Raw genomic sequence first — 25560 nt, 5'->3', positions numbered from 1 at the left:
AACAACAATAATAGGACAAACCTTGTGCCTCCTGATACCCTAGGAAGGATGCAATGTCATTTTTGTGTGTGTTCCTGTCCAAAATGCATAACCTGAATCTAATCATGAAAAAACATCAGCAAACCCCAATTGAAGGACATTCATCAAAACAACTTGCCCATAGTCTCACAAACTGTCAAAATCAACAAAAACAAAAAAAGAAAAAAAGTTAAGGAACTGTTCCAGATTAAAAGAAACTTAAGAGACATAAAAACTAAAGGTGATGCATGATTCTGGTCTGAAGCCTGAACCAGAAAAATATAAACCGTATAAGAGACATTATTGAAACAAGTGACAAAATTTTAATATAGACTCTGAATTAAATAATAGTATTATATCTATGTTAAATTTCCTAATTTTGTCCATTTTACCATGAATATATAAGGAAAAGTCTTAGGAAATACAAAATAAAAATGTTTGGGTAAAGAGGCATGATTTCATTTTTTTTTTAAATATATTTTATTGATATTTCACAGAGAGGAAGGGAGAGGGATAGAGAGCTAGAAACATCGATGAGAGAGAAACATCGATCAGCTGCCTCCTGCACACCTCCCACTGGGGATGTGCCCGCAACCAAGGTACATGCCCTTGACCGGAATCAAACCCGGGACCTTTCAGTCCGCAGGCCGACGCTCTATCCACTGAGCCAAACCGGTTTCGGCGAGGCATGATTTCTATTAAATTATTCTCAAATGGTTCAAAAAATGTACACACAGCTATATATAGAAAAAGAGAGGACAGATGATAAAGCAGATGGGGTGAGATGTTACCAATTGAAGAATGTGCTGGAAGGGTATGTGGAGTTCTTTGTACTATTCTTGTAACTTTTCTGTAAGTATAAAATTATACCAAAATAAAAGTTTTAATATGAAGTTTAAAAGATCACAACTTAGATATTAGAAATACTTTAATTATAGGAGAGAAAATCTAAATACAACAGTTATTATATAAGGTAATTGAGATACATCAGAATTCCAGAATTTGAACTATGCCTTTGCATAGGAGAGTCCCAGTCTGCTCAAATCTCAAACCTGGACCAGAACAAGTTGTACATTCTCTGTGGATCGTATTGAACACATGTGGAAAAGTGGATGTTAATTGACCATAAAGACATATAAATTGGGGAACCAAAATCAAGCAGAATGAAAATTTGACACAAACTGAACATCGTTATTACCTTCTTATTTCAGGAATGTCAGCCACTCTAATGCAGTCCTTCTGCCCACTTTACCCACCACCAAGAGCAGGAAGAGTAATAAACAACACAGTTTGATTTTTGTCTTGTATTGTTTTCTTTCCTTGTTCATCTTACTAGATACAAGCAAGGTATCGCCACACAGTAGGTATGCGACCTTGGAAAAACTACGTCACCTCCCTGGAGTTCAGTTTTTTCTGTTTAAAACTGGGATAATGAAGTATTTGTATCCAACCTGCTGAAGTGTTGTAGGAATCATATGACCAAATATCTATGAAAACGCATTAGTGCTATAGCATCTAAGATATTATTTCAGTGACAATAATCATTGTCAATTTTCTCTGGGGTTTAGGCCACTTAAAATTCCACCCACTCATGCCAAAACCGGTTTGGCTCAGTGGATAGAGCGTTGGACTGCGGACTGAGGAGTCCCAGGTTCGATTCCGGTCAAGGGCATGTACCTTGGTTGCGGGCACATCCCCAGTGGGAGGTGTGCAGGAGGCAGCTGATCGATGTTTCTCTCTCATCGATGTTTCTAACTCTCTATCCCTCTTCCTTCCTCTCTGTAAAAAATCAATAAAATATATTTTAAAAAATAAAATTCCACCCACTCTGGAGTGAGAAATGTTAGTTCATGGAAGTCAAGTAATGGCATTCGTAAGGTGAGTACCAGCTTGGGGCTAGTACCAGCTATGCAAGTGACATATTTCAAGTCACCTCCAACTTGCCCGGAAGGCAGGTTAGAGACGATAAGACAAATGTCGACCACATTTCATTGTAGATGTTAAGAACAGGTGTCAATAATGTAGTTCATAAAAGCACAGTTATTGAAATATTACACGTGTACAGTAGCCTGTTTGAACGTTATCCTAAGGAGAAACACGTTCTTTGGCGTAGTCCTCATACTAGAATGTATGCTCCATGAGGGCAGGGATCTTTGTCTGTTTTGTTCATGAGTGTATATCAGGCACTGACAACAGTACCTGGCATATTTCTCTACTTGATAAACATTATTGGTTGATTGACATACACCTAAAGACTTTTTCAGAAACCTGAGTACTTGCTTTGATTTTTTAAATTTATTTTTATATTTCCCCAAAGAATGGTGCTGAGTCATAGAATGTATATTCAAAGACTTACATTTAACTTGACTGTTAGAAAACACATGCACACTGGGCAAAATATCCTTCATCTTAAAAAATAAGAACCCCTGGGCATGAAATCCACGCACTGAGAGGAAGGACAGCCACTAGAGGACGGTGTGGGCACACCCGCTCCCAGGCCCCTGAGAAAGCGAAGAGCGGCCTTGATAGACAGGAAGGAATGCTGCCAAGTTTCACTTCTCCAGCTTCAAGTCATTGGTAAATTCCTCGTGCAAGTTTCACTTCCGAAAACAAAAACAGAATAATAGCCCAATGATAATGAGTAGGTCATTGGCAAAGATAAAAGTCAGAAAAACTGCAAAAAATGTCAATAATCCCGTGAGGAATGAAACACAGCTCAGCAGATTTTGTGCAGCTGTCAGGACACCTTGAAAGTGTTGACGCTGAAAATACTTGACTCCAGCTATTCCTGTGAACGAGGCTATAAGGTTCTAGCTGGCAGTGAAGTTGTGAACTGCGTTCAAGGACAAGGAGCTAAGTCAAGTACACAAAGTAGCAAGGAACTGGATTCGGAGCTCTTTGTCGTCGTACAAAATGAAGAGCAGTCAGTTCTTTGAGAAATGTATAACCCATAAATCAGCATGTACCAGCATTGGCAACAAAAAGACATGATCACAACAGCAAATAGCCTCTTTGTGGATTTTTTCAAATAAGAGAAGAAAGTTTCAGACAGCAGCCTTTTAGGAGTGAGTTCAGTAAACTCAGATCCACTAGTATTTCCTCAAAGTCATCAGTATAATAAATTACAAATATTTCCAATGAGCTGAAACTATTGAAAAAAATATTTTTTCAGGGCAGTCATTTTAACCTAGCAGTTTATTGGCTTGGGTGTCTGAATTTTGAACAATAATTCAATTCATCGCTTTATCCTTCTGAAGAAAGAACTTATACCCATGTTAAATTCACATGGATTCTCAGTCATTTTATAAAAAACAAATATTTGTCTCTTAGTCAAAAAATACGTGACTTCTTACTATAAAACAGGTGCCGTCTGTGTTTGTTAAAAGGCAAAACACAATCTCTATCGTCCTACTGCTTACAGTCTAGTTGGCAGATACAAACAAGTAGAGGAGAACATTATAGTGGTGGTGCTATGATGGGGAAGTTCAAAGTAATTTGTTAACGCAGGTAGCAGGGTAGACTTAACCAGCCTTGGAATGGTGTGAGCATTTTGGAAGAAGTTCCATCTAAGCAGAGTCCCATTAGGGAGTGCCAGGGAGGGAGGGAGAGCAGACAATAGCCAGGTCAGGAAATGTCTCCTGGGAAGGCACCATTCATTCACTTTCCTCTGCTCTAAAATACAGGTCTCAGACTCAATTATCTCCAGGGTCCCATTCAACCTCACATTTTATGATGTTCTACCCAAATTTCAAGGTAAAATTTAGTTGGAAAATAGAATTCAGTAACTTTGCTCACAAACCTCTGTCTTCAAATTATTTAATTTCTCCTTCTCTTAAAACCAGGACTTTAACAAAGATAAGGAAGCTTCTAAGGATGACGCTCAAATAGTGATATTTTATAAAAGCAAATATAAAAATATGTTTATGTATACATGAGCTTTCAACACCTGAAGTTCTCTTAAACATAACACAATATTTCTGAAGCTGTACCTACAAGTTCCCATTATTATGTAAATGCTATATAATTTATAATTTTTTCTCTAACATAACCCACTTATAGCATATGTAAACTATCTTTCAAAGTATGGTATTTTTTACTCATTTCACATAAAAGCCCAAATAAATTTCAATATAAAGCCGCGAAGTAGTCAGTTATCACCTTTAAGACCTCTGTCCCAAACCTTTGTTTCACATCTCTGCCTCATTGCCTCGTCCAGTAGAATGCATATCAGTTTTTCATAATTATCAAAGAAGATTATAAAAACATTTAATTTTCATCTACAGACTGGAAATAAGAACAAAAGCACGTTCACAGTGTTTTCTGAAATTCCTTTCTCATTTGTTTCCACGTGTAAAAGACTTAAAATGACGAATTACTCTAATGTTTAGCTCCTCCTTCTTCATTTGGTTTATTTTCAGTCTGAGAGAGCACCTGATTTGGATAAAGATCTCGAATTTCAAATATTGGTTTTATCATTGTTCAGTGTTCCTCTTTATTTAAAAATCTCTTTATGGACAAATTCTTCACAGGCACATAGGCAGGCACTAGAGGACTTGCTCAGTTCCTTGCTCAGTTGTTTAATAAGTCCATGTAATATATTTAGCCATAGCCAAGAGTTCAATGATTAATGATAGATATAGAACACAGGCCTCCAGTACATAGATTTTGATCACAGCATATGCCCTGAAACAAATACTACACATAGTAAAATCCTAATCAGACATGATTTCCTTGTATAGCACTGCAAGGATGAAGGAACAGACCTCCTTATTCTGGAATAATTTGTTCAAGGAGACCTGTGCACCTGCGTGATGATGTGAGAGTAGCTCACTTAGTGGTTTTTTGTAAAGTCTTATCATCAGTGAAAGGTTCACTTCATTCCCCTTGATGTGGTGGTCTGAGGTTTACAGGTTCCTGAACATAAGATTTGAGACAAACTTGAGAAAAATTACAATCATTTCCAAAGTGCAGACGAGTTTTGATATGCTTCAGTTGCCAAGGAATTTATGAAAACCCATACTTCAGACTTTTCGGTTTTAGATCAATCTCTAGTGTTTGAGGCAAGCTGATTTATTTTAACAGAAAAAGACATTGCATAGTGATCTAAATCACTTGATTTATTACTTTGCCTTAAGAATGACTACTTTGCTATGGACAAGATATAACTTTTAAGTATAATAAATTTCAGTATTGTTTAGATGTATTATATCATTGTATTGTAAATTTGAAATAATATATTTTAATCAAACTTAAAAGTCAACATTAGCACAAAGCAACACTTAATTAGTTGGCAATATCCAATGAGACCTGGGTCCTGTTAGTTACCAGCTGGTAAAGGCACAGTTTTTTAACTGGCTCACTGCAGACTCAGCTCAAGTCTCCACTAGCTCTGGATAGACAGTTATTTCTGTCCAAGCTTGAGATGATTTTTTTGAACTCTAAGTCTTTGGAAAAACAAATATAATTATTTGGAAAGAGTAAAAGTAATTAATATTAATGTCTGTATATAGGTTGATTGAAACCAATTAACCCCAGAAGGGAAGGGATGTTGTTAAACCCCTTTCTTGATTAAAAGATAGGTAAATTTTTGCCATTTGTAGCTAAAGATTTCTTTTGACAGTTTTCACTAGACTCCCCACCTCACAAAAAACAAAAAACCTTTAAAAGGTTAAAAATTTTTCAGACTTAGTTATCTCTAAACTCTATTTTTACAGGGTAAATCCAAAATGTTCACATGTATACTACCGAAAAATTTAAATATTTTTTCATTTATCTGTTCCTGCAATTATTTGCACTGTCTTCTCTAATTGAAGAGTTGCAAAAAACAAAAAATCCAAAAAAAACTATGGTGGCTCAACAACGCAGCTCAGCTCAGTTGAATAGCCTGCTCTTAGCAGATATATTCATCCACCAAGGCATTTTCCTATGAATTCTGGACCCAATCTGAAAATTTTGTTCATCGCAGTGTTCTGGGTAACCAATACCAATCAATTGGAGTTGGCAAGAAGTGATACTGGTTTTCCATCCCACTAAGCTTCATGCAGTATGTACACTGACTTAACCTTATGCTATGCTTGATTTCTCCTCTTGGTGCTGAGCTGTCCATCTGTTCTGAAGGCTGCCCTTCTGTTTGGTTATCTGCCCTTAAAGCAATTTCTCATCCAACACCTGACAATCTGGGGTTAGAGCCAAAGACAAGGGTGTATACTGGTTGCACTAGGCCTTACTATTAGGTACCTACTGGGTCTAGCCATATGGACATTACAGGAGACAGTACTACAACTCAAAGAAGATAAGACACTAGGTGGTTGCTTAAAATATGACGTTCCTTTTGGCTTTTCCTTAGTAAATAAGGAAAATAGCTGATGAGCATCTTCTTAAGAGTTTTTAGGTACCAAAAGACTTTTATTAAGGGGCCCCTTAAATAAATCACTCAAAACTATAACAAGATTATCTACCTTTTCCACGAGTTTCCAACTCTTCAATTTTTCACTCTTATGTCAACTCTTCACAAGTTCTATACATTCCTTCTAAGTTGTACAGTTCAGAACTCAGCAAGTCCTCTAGTCAATAACACATTAGTATAAGAGCACTAGAAAGAAATTCTATTTTTTTATTTTATATAAGCTTTTTATTGAAGTATAACATACATGAAAAGGGATTGTGAGTTTTTCCAGAGTGAATACACTTGTCTAATTGGTACCTAGATCAAGAAACAGAACATGAACAGAGCTCCAGAACCCTCCTTTCTCCCTTTCAGGCACTATCTTCTACCCCCAAAGAACACTATATTTCTGAATATAAATATGTATGTGTCATTTTGATTTTAAAAATATAATACAGTTGGTTCTTTTGTGTTTGCCTTCTTTAACTCAATTTTCTGCTTGTGAAATTTACTCACATGATTGCACGTAGCTGCACTTCAGTAATTTTCTTGCTATATAGCTTTCAACTATATGAATGTACCATACACACACACAAAATCCATACCACTGTTGATGGACATGTGAATACATTCTAGTTTGGGGCCAATTACAAATATTTCTCCATGTCTTTTGGTGAGCATAAAGTAATCATTTTTTTTATGAGTATTTCACCTGGAAGTGAAATTGATGGGTCATATGGTATGTTTATGTTCAGATACATTATTAGAAAGATTGTTTTGCTACCCTAGTGCTATTCTTGCATAAAAGATGATCATTATATTATTCTGAAACTATTCTCCACCAGAAACAGCTTTGAATGAACAGACACTTGAATTGCTATCAGGCATGAAAAAAAGGATACAACAATTGAAAAAGGGCTCACTTGTTGTTAGACAGGAAGCTGTACTAGTATCAAGTCTGAGCTGCTATTCCTTGTTTCCCAAATATGTAAGATAAGAGGTTCCTGCCACTAAATGGAGGACAAAGACAACAGTAAGAATTAGAGAGACACTGTCAGCAAAGGCCCTGGAAATTATAGTATAAACTCATTCGTTGTAGAAGTCAGACGGGTCAGATTGTTACTGGTCTTGAAGTCAGATAGTTAAATGTACACAACTGGCAGCTTGGTTGTTGTCACTAGTGAGACATATAAGAAAAGGGAGCTGTCAAGGTCAAGTCACTGACCTTTGGCCATGGATCATGCTGGCATTCCTCAGAGGCCCACAGAACCTGGTGGAAGCCTATTGCTTCAAGGCTCTACGTCCAGCAGGATCCTGCCACAGTATAATATGTAAGATTGGGTTCACGTAACAAGATCACAACATTTTTTCCCGAATGAACCCATCTCCATGACCACACTCTCTGATCCTTCCTTACCAACTCCTCGGCTTTCTCCTTTTGGCCTTCCATTTGCATTCGTTTCATTTCCAGATGTGCTGTTTGGTGTATCACCTCTTTAGTGGCTGACGAGTTGCTTTACATTTATCTCCTGATTTGCCATTTCTATCTTGGCCGCCTCCCGCACAATAATAATAAACATTTATTGGGGCCCTACTATGTGCCAGGAACTGGGCTAAATAAATACAAGTAGCTCTGACTTCTTGGAGCTTAGACACAGCTTAGTCTGACTGAGGGAAAAGGGCAGGGTGCAAACCACTGTCAGCCTGTCATTGGGAGCGGGAGACAATCAAAATGGAAAAGGGATCCTCAGTGCCTTGAGTAACTTGGTTTCCATGGCTCTGGGTTCTGGAAATTGAGTTCCAGACACCTGGTGTCTCTCGTAAAAGTGACACCGACAGTGTAACCAACAAGTAGAACAAAAATAAAGATGGCACAACACACATCAGTTCTTTATTTTATATTTAAACCAACAGCTTCCCTCCAAAATTAAGGGTGTTTTTCAAGACAGTTCTGATTTGATGAATTAAGTGACCTCAGGTATGGTAATGTTTTTTTTTTAAAAAAAAATATTAACGGTAACTAAAAAAGAACAAAACAGCATTAGCTTTCCCCCATTAAAAGTCCAGGAGCTTTCACTGTGTAGTCAAAACACCCTGCAATGTAATTTGCCATTTTTATGACCTGAGCCTACGTTGTATGCCTCGTTTTTGTTGGAGTCAAGATACAATCGCAAATGATTGGAGATCTGTGTGGGAAGATCAGGAGACCGCTAGGGGATGGGACTTTCTCAGAGGGGCGCTCCTAGTAACCCAAGACCACCCGGCAAGGCAGAGGCGAGGGGCGCGGCCAGCGGAGGGGCGCCCGGCACCCCGCAGCCCCGGCTCCTCCAGCTCCGCTGACCTGGCCGCCGCCGCGGGGCTGGTTCCCGCGTCAGGTGTCGCCGGGGCAGGCGTAGTGCTATGTCTGCGGGGTTGGGCTGCGAGCGCGGACGAAGGAGCAGCTATCCGCCCTCCAGGCTCTCCCGGACCCTGACGGGAGACCCCTGCGTCCCCGCCGCGGACACCTGCCCGGGGTCCCCCAGGCAGACCACGCGCTCGCAGGGGTCGCTCTCGCCCCCCGCGCGCCTCCACGCTCCGACTTCTCGCGAGATTTCCCTCCCACACACCCCCTCCCGCCCCCTCCTGCTCGGGGCCGGCGGCTCCGTTATGGCTGCACTGCGGAGGCTCCTGTGGCCGCCGCCTCGGCTCCCGCCTGCATCCTCCCCTCACCACCCCTTCCCCGGGCCGTGGGGGCGGCCCGTGGGGACAGCCGCGGGCCCTCCTGGCCGGCCCTTCCCCTGCCGGGAGGAGGAGGACGGGGCAGTGGCTGAGGCGGCGTGGAGGCGGCGGCGGCGCTGGGGGGAGCTGAGCTTCGCGGCGGCGGCCGGCGGGGGGCTGGTCGGCCTCGTGTGCTACCAGCTGTATGGGGACCCCAGGCCCGACTCGGCGCGGGCGCCGGACCCCGGGCCCCCCTCCGAGGGCGCTGATTTCGAGCTGGAGGAACCGCCCCGCGGCCGGGGGCTGCTGCCCATCCCGGTCGCCGCTGCCAAGGAGACGGTAGGTGCGCGAGCGCGTGCGCGCCGGCGTCCGCAGGTGACGTCCGCCAGGTGTTCCACCTGAGTGCGGGAAGGGCAGGTGTGACCTCCTGGCCTGCGGGGTGCGACTGAGGCTGTGGGCCCCCGTGACCCTGTGACCCCGACTTGGGAGGTTGTTGCGGTGTGAGCTCTGCAGCCGCGGGCAGAGACCTCCTGCGACCAAGACCAACACCTTGTAGGCCGGCAGCCCCGGGGTGTTCATTCAGATGTTGCCAAGGCTTAGACGGTGCTGTCATTGATGACTGAGAACCTTGAAGGATGCTGCAGTGACCGCGTATCAAGGGAAGCCCCAAACCAGGACAAAACAAAACAAAAACCAAGGTCATGACAGGCAGAACGTGAGGGTGGCATGTGTGAGAGGAAGGAACTCACAGGCTGGGCTGGGCTGGCAACAGCGAGTGATCCAGAAGGTCCGGTGCAGTGCAGGGCTGCGAGGTCTTAAAAGACATTATTGTTTATCATTCGAAAAGGACCAAATGCCAAAACTGTAGCTTGGGTATTTCAGGTCAGAAAGAATGAAGATGTCACCAGGTTGGGGAAAAAACACACACACAAACCTTTTCAAAAGAATCTAGCCCACCCACTCCACCCCTTTCCTAAGGTAGAATCTCTTAAATAGGGACAATAAGCGAGGAGATGGATGAATAGGACAGCAAAAGTAGGAACTAAATGAGGCTAACTCCTACAAAGGAACTTCAAATGAAAATGTATCATTAGTACTTAATATAAGGTAAAGATGAGTAAAAGGCAAGAATGAGTACAGGGACATGATGTTTTTGTTACATCAGTATACTTAACAGTCATGTAAATGACTAGGAAAATCGTCTAGGAATATTTTCCTTGCAGGACTAGAGAAGTGTGAAGGGCTCAGATGACAATAATTTAGAAAAGAGGCAACTGTTTTTAATGAAATGTATATACCCTTTATTCTTTGCACAAGATACACAGTGGCGATCTGATGCTGTAGGTGTGTCATTTCTTTTGGTGGAGGTTGTTAATGCATTTAGATCAAGGAATCTATTGTCCTTCTGGCAGCAAATCACAAATTCTTACCATAAAGTACTTTTATACAATGAATATTTAAAATACTAGCAAATACTTTAACCTGCATCCTCCAAACCCCACACACATATACACTGAGTGGCCAGATTATTATGATCTCTAAACGCATAATAATCTGGCCACTCAGTGTGTCTGGGTGTGTGTGTGTGTGTGTGTGTGTGTGTGTGTGTGTGTGTATGAGTTCGTGCATGGGTGGGGTCCGGCCATCCCGGCCAGGGGGAGGGGACATGGGCAGTTGGCCCGTCTGCCTGCTGGTCGAACTCCTGGTCGAGGGGACAATTTGCATATTAGCCTTTTATTATATAGGATATACACTGATTGGCCAGACTATTATGCATTCAGAGATCATAATAATGTGGCCACTCAGTGTATATAATACATTAAACTTGTGTTCTAATAGACAAAGACAGAACTTTTAATCAACCACAGTTGATCTGGGAACAGAATAGGAATGTAGGAAACATCAAATATTTTGTTTTCTTCTTTAAAAAAAAATAAATTTTACTTTTAAAGTTGAGAGACAGGATCATGCAGTTTTAATTTAAAAGACCAAACTCAGAAAGCCAGGACTCTGAGTTCACGACTTAGTGGTTGTGTGGTTACTCAGCTTCTCAAAGCCTGTTTCCTCACCTGCAAAAGGAGGTTGACAGTGTCGTCCTCATACCATTATGAGCGCTAACTGAGATAATACAGTTTAAAAAAGAATGGTACCCCTAGCACATAGTGAGCATTCAATCAATTTGTTTAATTTTTTTATTAATTCACTTATTTACTTTATGGCTCTATTTATTTGCTTATGTTACTATTGCTTATTGTTAATGAAAGTACCTATACATTGGTTTAGAAGTCAAATATTACTCAAGTCCTGTATCTTACCCTTCCCAAGTTTCCAATTGTACAATCTGATCATTATTCCTTTGGTATTTGACCTTTTTTCCCCCTCTGAAAACTTATAATCTTCTCTTTATCCTGGTGTTTAAAAGCTTCACAACAATGACCACTGGTGTGGGCATTTTTTCATTTATTGTAAGAGGTACTTGAGGGCCCTTTCAGTATGGAAATTCATGTCTGAAAGTTCTGTATACTTTTAAAAAAAATAGATTTTTATTGATTTTCAGAGAAGAAGGGAGAAGGAGAGAAAGACATAGAAACATCAATGATGAGAGAGAACCATTGATTGGCTGCCTCCTGCGCGTTCCACACGGGGTCAAACCTGCAACCTGGGCAGATGGCCTCATCTGGAATCCAACCCTGACCTCCTGGTTTATAGGTTGATACTCAACCACTGAGTCATGCTGGCTGGGCATGTATATTTTTCTTGTATTATTTCTTTGACAATTTTCTCCATTTTCTGTTTTCTTTTTCTGAAACCTCTGTTAGTCTGAAGTTACATCTTCTGACAGATCCTAATCTAATTCTATTCTTTCTTTTGTTCCAACTACTTCATCTTTTTGTTCGTTTGCTTTTGTAGGAGATATCTTTATCTCCAGAGATAACTTTATCTTCTAGCCTTTCTATTGAATGTTTTATCTCAGTTATCCTCATTTTTTAATTCAAAGAACTATTCTCTGTTCCCTGATGTTCATGTGTTCCAGCGATCTATTTTGTTTCATGGCTGCTACATGTCTCTTTTTACTATAAGGATATGAATTATAGTTTTGTTTTTAAGTTGTCTTCTGCTCCATGCTTGTGTTATCTCTTCCAGGTTCTTTATATTTTATTTTCCGTGTTTTCACTATCATTTTGAGGTTTTCTCCACATATCTGTGGTTGTTGCCTATCTATATTTGAGGCCACTCAGAAGCTCTTTTTACAGGAGCATGGCTTTTTATTTGGTGATCTGGGCTTTTCATTAGAGTGGCATCCACATTCCAGTATTTTATAAATATTTTTCTCTGGTCTCATTGAGCTTCTCCAAAGAATGGGAGAGGTGGGAGGAACAGTAACCTGGATGCACAGCACATTGCATGTATGTGTGAGAACATGTGTGTTGGGGGAGTATCCAGTGATGTACTTACATACTGTTATCCTCTGTTTTCAGCCTCACAACTTTCTCTGTCAACACAGTTCCTTGTGTTGCGAAGGCCTTATCCTTTCTGGGATCTGTACTCCAAATTAGCTTACTTCCGTTCAGTGTCCTCCTCCGTGGCACCCAGGGTGTGCCTCTGCTCCTCTAGTCAATTACCTTTCCCCCTCTCTTCAAGTTTATAAAAAATTAATGAATTCTCTTGAGTGTTTTGGTCTCCTGTCCTTTTCCCTTTCCTAGTTTTTGTATGTTTATACCTTTTAAAAATATTTTATTGTGATTTTAATGTGGTTTTGGGAGGAAGAGGTTGAAAGAAACTCATAAGGTCAGTCTGCTATTTTTTCAGAAGTATTTTAAACCTGTGTTGCCACTTCATTTATTATGCTTATTTGATTTTCCTGAAGTGGTAGAAATGTTTCCTTTTGATGTTTAAAACTACAGCAAGAACCCTTGATTTATAAAGCCTCTTTTAATTAAGCAGCATATTATATTGAACATAGCCTAGCATATAAATTACCCTGTGTGTGTTATGAGACTAATTTAACTGACGACAGTGTGCAGCAGTAACCTACAGACATGCAGTTCTATTACCATAGCCTTGAAGGTTTTTAAAGACATTGCCTCTGAACTTCCAGACGGCCTTCCCCAACTCTACCATATACTCCAAGATGATGACTTCTTGCAGTTATTTATTAATTGTCTGTCTTTTCTGCTTGTCTTAGCCCTTTAAGGAGAGGTCTTGTGTTGGTCTCGACCACCTTTATATTATCACTAGACACCCAGTGCATGAAATCCGTACACAGGGGAGGGGTCCCCTCAGCCCAGCCTGCACCCTCTCCATCCAGGACCCCTTGGGGGATGTCCGACTGCCGGGATCGGGCCTAAACCGGCAGTCGGACATCCCTCTCACAATCCGGGACCACTGACTCCTAACTGCTTACCTGACTGCCTGCCTGATCACCCCTAACTGCCCCCCCTGATGGCCTGGTCACCACCAACTGCCCCCTCTGCTGGCCTGGTTGCCTCTCACTGCCCCCCTTGCCACCTGGTCGCCCCACGCAGCCTGTTCGGTCATTTGGGTTATGACGGTTGCTTAGGCTTTTATATATATAGATTGTCTGGTATGGAGCATAACCCTGATAGATATGCAATAAATGTTTATCAAATGATTAAGTTTATATCAAATACTTGCATGGGACGTGCACATTGAAAAGACACAACCACAGTCTGTGAGAATTAATAGTTTAATATCTTGTTCAGCTATAGTAGTTATTTATAGCATTGGAATTGGGAAGACTTCAGTTAAGGTCAAAATTCCAGGCTTTGGGAAACCAAATCACGTGACACTATATTTATTTTAATTGTGCAAGTTTATCTTGCCAAAATTTTTTCAGTAAACATGGCCCTGAACTTTATTAATATTATAAAGAGATGTTGACAAGATTCTGTTTAGAACCTTTTAGTTTTAGCCTTAAAGTATTGTTTTTATTAATGGAAAAAAGTTTTGTTCTACAACTGCCTTTTTGTTTCAGAGCCAGAATTACTTTACTGGATTACTTAACATACTTTAATCCAGTGTTTTACTTATTATACAGAACACATGATCTATTTTATGACTTGTTAATCTTAAGAAGCTCTAAGCAACTTATTTTTATTCTCAAGTAAAAAAGATAACAGTATTTGTATCTTTCTTGTTTATTTCTATAATAATTTCCAGTAATCATTCATTTTTAAGTTTCTTTCACTTTATCTCTTTTCCAACCTCTTTTTAGGGCAGCACATTTTGAGACAAGGTTATACTTCTTCTTTCCAGAATATCAAAGAATTTGCCAGATGTTTAAAATACAAACACTACAGAGTGAGGGAAGTCACATAGAGGTGAAATTGAAAATAGGTTAATTCTGTGTAGAATAACGTTGTATAGGAAGCTAAATTAGGCAATCACCTCTTTTGGTTTTCTGAATCACTTTGTGACAGACAAATCCTCCAGATGCTACCTGCATTCCTTCTAGTGGCCTGACCATGGTGTAAATCCACATATAACAATTTGAGTGTAGTTTTGGTTTTTTTCTAAGTAAATCGCAGAATAAAATTTGAATGACTTTGGAAATAATATTCCTCCTCTGGCTGTACAAAACCTGGAGTTATAGAAATGCATGCACCTGTTGTCTGGGTTGCAGTGAACGATAGTTACAGCATTTTATGGATATCCTTTTATTTAGATTCACCTAGGGAATTAGGAAATAAAATTGTCATGACCTTGAATTTAAATTTTAAAAAATTTATCATCTGTAATTCTCTTCCAAGACTTAGAAATTCTCCAGAAGTGTATATTAATCAGTTTGAATGAAAGTGTATAACAGGTTTTTTTCCTTGGTCTATGTAATTTCCACATTCAAAATAAATAAATAAAAACACTGAATTGTATTTTGAATTGGAATTCGGGTAATACTATTGGGGTTTAATGTAATTTCCTACTTGATTCTCACAAACCTGGGTTGGGGATTGAGCCTGCAACTGAGGCACGTGCTCTTGACTGGGAATCCTTGACCCTTTGTGGGCCACTGCTCTAACCACTGCACAAACTGACCGGGGTACTATCACATCTTTTAATTTGCTTCTGTTTTGTATTTCCATGATTAAATAGGAGTTTTAAATGATAAAATGAATTTTTAGCTTACTCATGAAATGTAGTTTTCAATGAATATTTTTACATGGTCACAACTTTTGCTATTCTAATTATTATGTTATTCCTTTTTTTGAGATGTATAACCCTTAGTAATATGATCTGATTAGTACTTTTTCCCCATAATATAATATTTAACTTACATAGGCAATATACCAACTTATACTACAGATTTTATTCTGTTGTGTAAACTTGATAGGCAAGTTTAAAATGTAGAATGTTAGTTCTAACTAATCTTCTGTAATTGTTCTAAACACTGAGAATTTGAGTAACTTTATTTTGTCTAGTGTAAATACTCTTGTGTTGGAGAAAAATGTGTTTTAAAAAGCCAGACAAGTTCTATTTATGGCTATTTATCTGGCATTAAAGAAAATGCCTAGTCACTTGTGTACTGAGCAGGAAGTTTAAAATGCATTGCTTTTTTACCTTACTCGTTTATTCTCTCAAGTGTTGATAGGTTATATAAGCTAAGTAAAATGTGCAAGTTTAGTGCATTGTCATTCAGTTGACTAGCCTAGGACATTTATTTGCTCATTAAAGAATTGTCTTTTCCAAATTGGGAAAGTAGAATCCAAGTTTTCTGCTTTTTTTCTCCATTCACTAAGTTGTCTTTTAACTATTTTAATACTCAACTCCACCTTCAAAATTAGGCATAGGAAGTGTATATAAAAGAATTTAAAATAATTCCATTTTTTCTGCCTCTGATAAGGATAATATCTATCCAATTGATGCTATAAGTATTGACTATGTGAAATATTTGGATTATCCCTTTCCTTGGAAGTAATATAATGGATTATTCAAACTGCTTGCAATAATTCAAAAGTGAATATTCCTAACAGGCTTACATCATGTCAGAAAGGCTGTCATAGGTTAGACCCAGTTTAAGCTAGTTCCAGCCCATTAGTTCTGTACTTCTTCTAACCACTTTAAAGTTATTCTTACAAATCTAAAGATGAGATATGATTTATAATTCTCCATCCTATATAATAAGAGAGGAATATGCTAATTATCGGTTACACCGTGAGGCGTAACGACCGGATCACAGATCTGCAGGAGTGTGGGGTAGCGAACTACAAGCAGGCAGCAGAGAGCTATAAGAGGGGGCAGGGCATCAAGCTATGGGGGTGGGGCAGCAGGTGGAGAGCTACAGGAGCGACCTACTGGCACACAGATTCACACGCAGGGCTACTAGTATTCATATAAGTACATTCACTCATTGTCCCCAGAAGATTAAGAAAGGTTTTGAGATATTAATAACACAGGATCAGTGATGGAATCCTAAGGTCAATAATAGGCAGCTGTGGTCTAGGGTTTACAGTGAAAGTAAACCAGTGTGACTCGAACTTTCACCAATCTTTGTTGTCTCATGGCTTCCTCCAGACCGTTTCCTGTACAAGTAAATGGGTCACAGCAGGATTTTATGTCCTCCTTGTAAAGAATGTAGTGTTAGTAACCTTTCTGTCCAGCACTGTGCAGATATGCTAAAACACACGTGCCTTTCATGTCCTCTGGTCTGTCAGCCCTGGTGAGTACCGAGTCATCATGAAAGTCAGGGAAGAGTTCTGATTTGAGTATTTTATAACACAGACTTAGTCAAAGTCAAGACATCCTATTTAGGAGTAAGGTTAAAATCTATACTTCATACTTGGATCTAATGTTCTAAATATTATTGGTAAAACTACAAATACTGGGTGCTATTGTGAACTAAATTCTTATCAAAAATATTATACCTATATGTCACCAAATAATAAAATTTAGAACTTATCCTGAATTATTATAGTAGTTATTTTTTAATTTTTATAAAACTGTAGGGAGCAGGCCAACTTCTCAAAGTTCCTGCCATTTCCTGGCAAATTATAGGTGAGTAGCACATTGTGTCTTTGGTCTTCTATTGCATCCCTTACCCAAAAGAAGTTGGAACATGGCTACAGCCATAAATTGGGTTGAACATTGATCTTCAATAAAATGGTGAAAATTAGAAGGATATGGAGAAGTGAACCAGAGAGGGATTATCTGAATGTCGGCTATGTAAGAGCAGAAGTTACTTGGGGAGTAAGGATATATTGTTTGATTACAGGCAGGTGAAGAAAGAAACATGTCTCTTCCATTTTTTGGTGGTATGTTTTATTCAGGAAGTTTTCCCAAGTGGCATTCTTTAATGTACTGTATGATACAAGTATCTGCAGTTATGCTTTCTTAGTTGTAGGAGAGCAGAGTGACTCCTTAGGGAGTTTAATTCCTTTGGAAAAACAAGGTACTGAGGGACAGAAAGATCAGAGGTACCTAACCTATAATATTTGGTGAAGACACTGATTCATTCACCACACTACATCCTAGTGCAAAAGCAATTTTATTTTCACATATTAGTAAATATTTAACATATGCTTGGGAAAATATAGATCTTCCTCATATCCTTTCCCTCATGTCCTCCCTCTACAATGATCTCTTTGCCAATATCTACTTATGATTGCCCTCTATAATAGCTTTAAACTCAGTGATTAAAGTGATTATGGAAATAATATAGTGAAATAGTGAAGCAGGGTACAATAAAGAGCTTTGCCTTTGTTACTGGTTCCTTATATAGCTGAGTCAGCACCTTTTAAGTGACCTTCCAGGAATTCTCAAAAAAATAATTTGCATTTCACTGACCTAAACTTAGTCTGTTGACTCAATCTAACTGCAATAAAGCTTGAAAATTGTAACCTTTGTTCTTTGTGCTATTGTGATTAGCTAAAAGTCAGAGTTCTCTTTCTAAGAAAAACTAAAGAGCAGGTAATAAATATATTTATCAGTCTTTCTTAGGCTTACAGTTGTGTTGGGAAAATGACTTTTAAATGAAAGAAATGCTCATAAATAAATTATGGAATGCCCATTTAATAAAATAAATGGATTAGATTTCTGGTTCTACCAATACAGCATATCAGTCATAAAAATATTTTAAACATCCTTTTAAATACCCTATTGTACTTATAATGAGTTAAAGAAAATTGCCAGGGGCAGAAATGAAAAGGAAACTAATAATAGAACACTGTGAGCTGTAGCTTACTTGGGAGAGTGATGGGTCATTATCCATGGAATTCTAGGGACTAAGCCTATATGGGGACAGGAGACAAGACCTTTGGAAGTTAGAACTAAGACCCTTCCTTTCTAAAGCCTAGGACTTATCAAAAGAATGAGCTAGAAAATAATCATCCATCCAGTAAAAGTTGATGACAAGGAAATCTGAAGATGTCTGCCTGAGCTCTAAGTAGAAAAAAAAAAAAAAAAAAGACTCTCCTGAGACTATATAAACATGGTCCCATACTACCTCATATGGAATCAGAGTTAGAACTTGTGTTACCCAAGCTGAGAAAAGCTGATGTTGCTGGCAGATTGAAATGCAAAACTTCTTTGGAAGGAAATGCCCTGAACACTGGCCACATGTAAATTTTATAAATAAGATATACAAGAGGATAAGTTTATAATCCAAAAGTATAAAATATAAAGTTCTATAAGAAAGAGTCAGTAAGCTGATTAGATTCCTAACAACTTAATAATAGAATAATTTGGTTGAGTCTATAAGTTAAGTATATTAAAAAAGATTAAATACACAAAGAAAAATAATAAGTAGGTTATATTAAGACTCAAATAGGACTTCTAGAAATGTAAAATATGGTCATTGGAGGTTGGAAAGGTTAGGCAGGATATAAGATGTAACTGATGCAGGATAAATGAAAATTAATCTATATTTAGTTAGATTATAGTAAAACTAAAATCAAAGATAGAGAGGGCAGATTTCCATAAAGGCATAGCTTTTGGGCTGATTGAAGATGAATCTATGGCAATTGGTAGAAGTCAGAAGACAGTAGAGACTATATCTTCAAAATGCTGAGAGAAAATAACTGCCAACATAGATTTCCATACCTAGGTAAATTATCATGTAGGAATGAGAACAAAATAAATGTATTTATTTATTTTTCAATTTATTTATTAAGGTTTTACATGTGTCCTTATTCCCCCATTGTCCCCCTTACCCCCCATTCATGCCCCCACCCCCCTGTTGTCTGTGTCCATTGGTTAGGCTTTTATGCATGCATACAAGTCCTTTGGTTGATCTCTCCCCCTTACCCCCACCCTCCCCTACCTTCCCTGAGGTTTGACGTTCTGATCGATGTTTCTCTGTCTCTGGATCTGTTTTTGTTCATCAGTTTATGTTGTTCATTATATTCCACAAATGAGTGAGATCATGTGATATTTATCTTTCTCTGTCTGGCTTATTTCACTTAGCATAATGCTCTCCAGCTCCATCCATGTTGTTTCAAATGGTAAGAACTCCTTCTTTTTTACCACAGCGTAGTATTCCATTGTGTAGATGTACCACAGTTTTTTAATCCACTCATCTGCTGATGGGCATTTAGGCTGTTTCCAAATCTTAGCTATGGTGAATTGTGCCGCTACGAACATAGGGGTGCATATACCCTTTCTGATTCGTGTTTCTAGTTTCTTGGGATATATTCCTAGAAGTGGGATCACTGGGTCAAATGGGTGTTCCATTTTTAGTTTTTTGAGGAAACTCCATACTGTTCTCCACAGTGGCTGCACCAGTCTGCATTCCCACCAGCAGTGCACGAGGGTTCCTTTTTCTCCACATCCTCGCCAGCACTTGTCATTTGTTGATTTTTTGATGATAGCCATTCTGACAGGTGTGAGATGGTACTGCATTGTTGTTTTGATTTCCATCTCTCGGATGATTAGTGACTTTGAGCAGGTTTTCATATGTCTCTTGACCTTCCTTCTGTCTTCTTTTGAAAAGTATCTATTTAGGTCCATTGCCCATTTTTTGATTGTGTTGTTTATCTTCTTTTGTTAAGTTGTATGAGTTCCTGGTAAATGTTGGAGATTAAACCCTTATCAGTGATATCATTGACAAATATGTTCTCCCATGCAGTGGGCTTTCTTGTTGTTTTGTTGATGGTTTCCTTTGCTGTGCAAATGCTTTTTATTTTGATATAGTCCCATTTGTTTATTTTCTTTTTAGTTTCCATTGCCTTAGGAGCAGTATCAGTGAAGAAATTGCTTCGGCATATGTCTGAGATTTCACTGCCTGTGGATTCCTCTAGTATTTTTATGGCTTCCCATTTATTTTTATAAGACTGAGAGAGTTTACAAGTCTCAGATCATCATTAAAAGAACTATTAAAGAGAGAATATCAGGAAGGAATGAACATAAAAAGAAAGGTGAAAATCAAGATGCAATGATAAATGAAGAAATTGGTAAAAATGGAGTAATTCTTAAACAGTGACTATATATTACACCAATATTATTATTTTGAAAGGAGTTAAACTAAGGTGGTTCTTAAATATTGAACAATAATAATATACAAGACAATAGGGCTTGATTAGAGTTAAATGCTATAAGGGAAATAAAAATAAAATTAGATGCCTACTTTATGACATAATCAAGTGGATTAGAGTTTTAAATGTGAAACTTTAACATATTTAGAAAACTATATATGAAAATAAAATTTTGAACTTAAGAGGAGGAGGATTTTCAAAACAAGACAAAAGCACAATCTAGTATGGTAATACTGCAACATTTTACTTCATTAAAACAATCCTAATATATAAAAACCCTGGGTTGTAATGACCAGTAACAACCAAGGCTTCAACAACCGGGAAGTCAGTCCTCCCGACTGCTTCTGCTGCAGGCGCGGTGCCCCAGCACTGGCTGCTGAGGGGGCTGCAAATCAGGGCCAGAGAGAGGCCTGAAGAGAGAAGCAGGGACTAATCTGTTGCCTCTGTGGCAGCTTTTGATCAGCACTTTCCTCTCTCTTTCTCTCCCAGTCTTGCCAGCAGCCATGCCTCCATTTCTTTTCAGGCCTCCACCAGGGCTGCTGATCAGCCCTGCCTTTCTGATCAGGCCCCATTGATAGGCCCAGAGACCCTGACTGGCATAAGAACCAATCAATCAGAACCAAATGTGGGTGCTATGAAGAACCAATGGCTGCCTAGGAGGCAGAGCTTTTGATGTTGATTTGCATAGGAACTGACCAATCAGAACCAAATCTGGGTGCTGTGGGGAGCCAATGGCTGCCTAGGAAGTGGAGCTTTTGACGCTGACTGGCATAGAAACCAACCAATCAGAACTAAATTGGCCAGCAGAGGAGGGCAGTTGGGGGCGATATCAGGCCTGCAGGGGAGGGCCGTTGGGGGCGAGATCAGGCCAGCAGGGGAGGGCAGTTGGGGGCAACCAGGCCAGAAGGGGAGGGCAGTTGGGGGTGGGATCAGGCTGGCAAGGGAGGGCCATTTGGGTGAGATCAGGCTGACAGGGGAGGGCAGTTTGGGGGCAACCAGGCCGGCAGGGGAGGGCAGTTAGGGGCGATCAGGCAGGCAGAGGCAGTTAGGGGCAACCAGGCCGGCAGGGGAGGGCGGTTAGGGGTGATCAGGCTGGCAGGCAGAGGCAGTTAGGGGCGATCAGACAGGCAGGCAGGTGAGCAATTAGGAGCCAGCGGTCCCAGAATGTGAGAGGGATGTACGACTGCCCGTTTAGGCCCGATCCCACCACAGGCAGTCGGACATCCCCCAAGGAGAGAGGGTACAGGCTGGGCTGAGGGAGCCCCCCTCCATGCACAAATTTTGTGCACCAGGCCTCTAGTCCTATATAATAAGAGAGGAATATGCTAATTATCTGTTACGCCCTGAGGCGTAATTACTGGATCACAGATCTGCAGGAGGGTGGGACAGCGAACTACAAGTGGGCGGCAGAGACCTACAGGAGAGGGCAGGGCAGCAAGCTATGGGGGAGCGAAAGGGGAGTGGGGGAGCTATAAGAGGGCGGGGCAGCGGGCGGAGAGCTACAGGAGGGCAGCAGTGACCTACTGGCGCACGGATACATGCACAGGGCTACTAGTATCTAATAAAATACAAACAAACCTTGGAATGGAAGAAGATAACTTACATTATATAGCACTTGCAAGTAATAAATATCCAGAATATATCATGATGATCTACAAATCAATAAGAAAAAAAGACAATATAACAGAAAAATAAGCAAAGGGTCTATATAGGCAATTCAAGAGGGATATATTAAAAACAGTAAACACATGAAAAGATGTTCAACATCACTATAGGGAAATATTATGATAACCAGAGTAAAACACCATTTGTTGTTAATTAAATTGGTAAAATTAAAAATGTTGGCATTGATGTGGAACAACAAAAATTCTTACACTCTGGTGGTAGGGGTACAAACCTTTGGAAAATAAATTGACAGTGTGTGTTAAATTGAGGATTTACATACTTCCTATCTCCAAAATTCTATCTGGGTAGTATATACTCTTGAGAAACTGAACTGTGTGCCTAAAGACACATGTTTAACAGTCCTTTTACATGTCCCTGATGCCTCCATTTCTCATCCCACAAAAGCTATTCCAAAGTATTGTGTTCCGCTGTACCTGCAGTACATGCCCCTTGCCCTATCTTTGGTAAATGACCTCCATTTTGGATTTGATAGTGAATTTATAATATGTAAAACCTAGATGAGATCTTCAAAGAAGTAATTGTAGATTAAAATAAGAGAGGTTCATAGGACACTGTGGGTGAGTGGAACCACCATAGGGCACTGTGTAGATGAGAAGTACCAGCAAAAGTATTGGGAAGGAACTTGCAGGGGAGTAGGACAAAAATCAGGAGTTCTCCCCTCTATCCCTCCACTAAAACTGTCAAGGTCATAGATGAGTTATCAGCAGTGTCAGATGCTGTAAGATGAAAACTGAGTATTGACCTTTAGATTTAGAAACAAGGAAATTATCGATGACCTTGACAAGCAGTTTTAGTAGAGAGATAGAGGGGAGAACCAGCTGAAGTAGAGGATATCAGAGACAGGAAATGTAGGCAGCTCTCTCCAGAAGCCTTGCTGTACAGAGCAGGAGAGAAATGGTGTGAAGAACCCTATAGTGTAAGCTACTGTTACAGTACAGTGGACACTTTAACATCGTAAGTGATCGTTCTTTCCCCCACCCCCACCCCCCCTATTTTACAACTTTCTTTTTCTATTTTATCTCAGTCAGGGAAATACTATTGGCTGGTCTTCAGCTGTGTGTATTTCCACATAGATACATTTACTAAGCATCGAAACATTTCACCTAGAGTACTTTGGGATTTTCCCACACTGGGAATTTTATGTTTAACCTTTCGACCACCCAACAAGCAAAAAATAGTTACTACTTTTATCTTCTTAGAAGCTTTTAAATAAGCCTGAAGCCGTTAGAGAAAGCAAGTGTAATACTTCCATGAACATTTTTTTAACTGGGGTAAAAAATAGATGTGAATTGAGTCTCATATACATCTCATAAGATTTTTGCCCAGAAAATGTAAAATAAAAATCCAAATTTAAAAGATATGTGCTTTGTAATGTTTCATAAAATGTTGGTACAGTTGCCAATATCAGGGCATAAAATTCTAAACTTCCTACATATAATCAAGTAAACTTTCTAATCATTCATTTTAAAACATTAATACTGATTTAATTTAATATAAAACAAATACTTTTTTAAAAGAAATTAATAAGGATGAATAAACAGTTTTGGTTAATACAAATGGTTTTTATTTTTCCTTTTTCCATTCTTCATTTTCATGTCTGTTTCTTGGCTGCTAAGAGATAATGCATTATACAGTGTTTAGATAATTGATATAATTGTCTCAAGTTACCTCTTTGGGATATTATCAGCTTGTAGGCATCAGTTTCTCTAATTGTCAAGTAGTGAATCCTTTATCTGGCATTTAATCTTGCCTCCCTGAGAAAACCAGACTTTACCACAGAGTAAATTTTCAAATTGCTGACCTGAAGTAACACGACACTGTGCCTTGGCAGTGAACCTTTGCTTTCTGTTATTCTTAGGAGGAATAATGATATACTCTGTTGCCGGAAGGCCTTGGTTTTCACTGCCTTCAGAAGTAACATCTAAGTACAAGTTACAAAGATCTGAGTTTGGAAATTCCAGATAATATAATTGCATTGACACATTTTTATTTCCTTTGGAAAGATGAGATAATTTTTAAAATATAATTTTTATAATTTCTACCACTTCTTAGGCCACTGCTCTTATGTCAGCATATCCACAAAGTACCTGAAAATGATCCTTACTCAATTTTACGAATAAATTGTGTGTGTTAGTTTACAGGTGTGTTTGAAATTTTGATGTCCATGAAATTCTCCGTTTTTATAAGTAGGGAAACTGTGGTTAAAGAATTAGAATGTAGTTCACAATCTCTCAGTGTAACAAAAAAGACAGAGCTTTCTGGAGCTAGAAAGAATATTCCCTAAACATTTGTTTAGCAGACTTGAAAAGAATGTTAGTAAGTACCATAAAATAGTTTCCTAGAATGTGTAAAATATAATTTCCTAGAAGGAATAAAATAAAAAGGCAAATTTAAATTCTCGCCTACCTCTAGATTTCTGTGATTTCATTTTTCTGTTGTGTTTTCTTGCACTTGCAGTAAAGATAATTGATGTGCCAACTCTGAAACCCATGCTTGTGTAGTTCTCAGTAGCAGTTTTGCGAGATCTTTTTAATAGGAAAAATTCAATTTCCTCAATGAAATTTGCCACATGTAAAAATACTAGAGGCCCAGTGCACGAAATTTATTCCCGGGGGGGGTGGGGGAGGAGGCTGTCCCTCAGCCCAGCCTGCACCCTCTCCAATCTGGGACCCCTCCAGGGATGTCCGACTGCCCATTTAGGCCCAATCCTGGTAGGACATCCCTCTCACAATCCAGGACTACTGGCTCCCAACTGCTCTCCTGCCTGCCATCCTGATTGCCCCTAACCACTTCTGCCTGCCAGCCTGATCATGCCCTAACCACTCCCCTGCCAGCCTGATTGATGCCTAACTGCTCCCCTGCCAGCCTGTTTGCCCCTAACTGCCCTCCCCTGCAGGCCTGGTCACCCCTAACTGCCCTCCTCTGCAGGCCTGGTCACCCCTAACTGCCTTCCCCTGCAGGCCTGGTCACCCCTAACTGCCCTCCCCTGCAGGCCTGGTTCCCCCCAACTGCTCTCCCCTGCAGGCCTGGGTCCCCCCCCAACTGCCCTTCCCTGCAGGCCTGGTCGTCCCCAACTTCCCTCCCTTGCAGGCCTGGTCCCTCCCAACTGCCCTCCCCTGCTGGCCTGATCACCCACAAGCCCTCCCTTGCAGACCTGGTCCCTCCCAACTACCCTCCCCTACTGGCCATCTTGTGGTGGTCATCTTGTGTCCACATGGGGTCAGTCATCTTTGACCACATGGGGGCAGCCATCTTGTGTGTTGGAATGATGGCCAATTTGCATATTATTCT

At 39.8% G+C, this 25560-nt stretch overlaps 1 protein-coding gene across 2 annotated transcripts in view; it reads left to right on the top strand.

Moving 5' to 3' along the window:
* Positions 1–9015: 9015 nt before the first annotated feature.
* MICU3 (mitochondrial calcium uptake family member 3) overlaps positions 9016–25560 on the top strand; it is a 99736-nt gene continuing 83191 nt past the window's right edge. Inside the window, exon 1 of one of the 2 annotated variants that reach the window (XM_080662979.1) lies at positions 9016–9439. In XM_080662979.1, the coding sequence (XP_080519105.1) occupies positions 9050–9439 (390 nt within the window). In that variant the 5' untranslated portion in view covers positions 9016–9049. The remainder of the gene's footprint in view (positions 9440–25560) is intronic. The other variant, XR_013960295.1, reaches the window with a different exon arrangement.

Source organism: Plecotus auritus (assembly GCF_963455305.1).
Source record: "Plecotus auritus genome assembly, chromosome: 3".
NCBI lineage: Eukaryota > Metazoa > Chordata > Mammalia > Chiroptera > Vespertilionidae > Plecotus > Plecotus auritus.
Note: the sequence above shows the minus strand (reverse complement) of the source record. Positions and strands in the feature narration are given on the sequence as shown.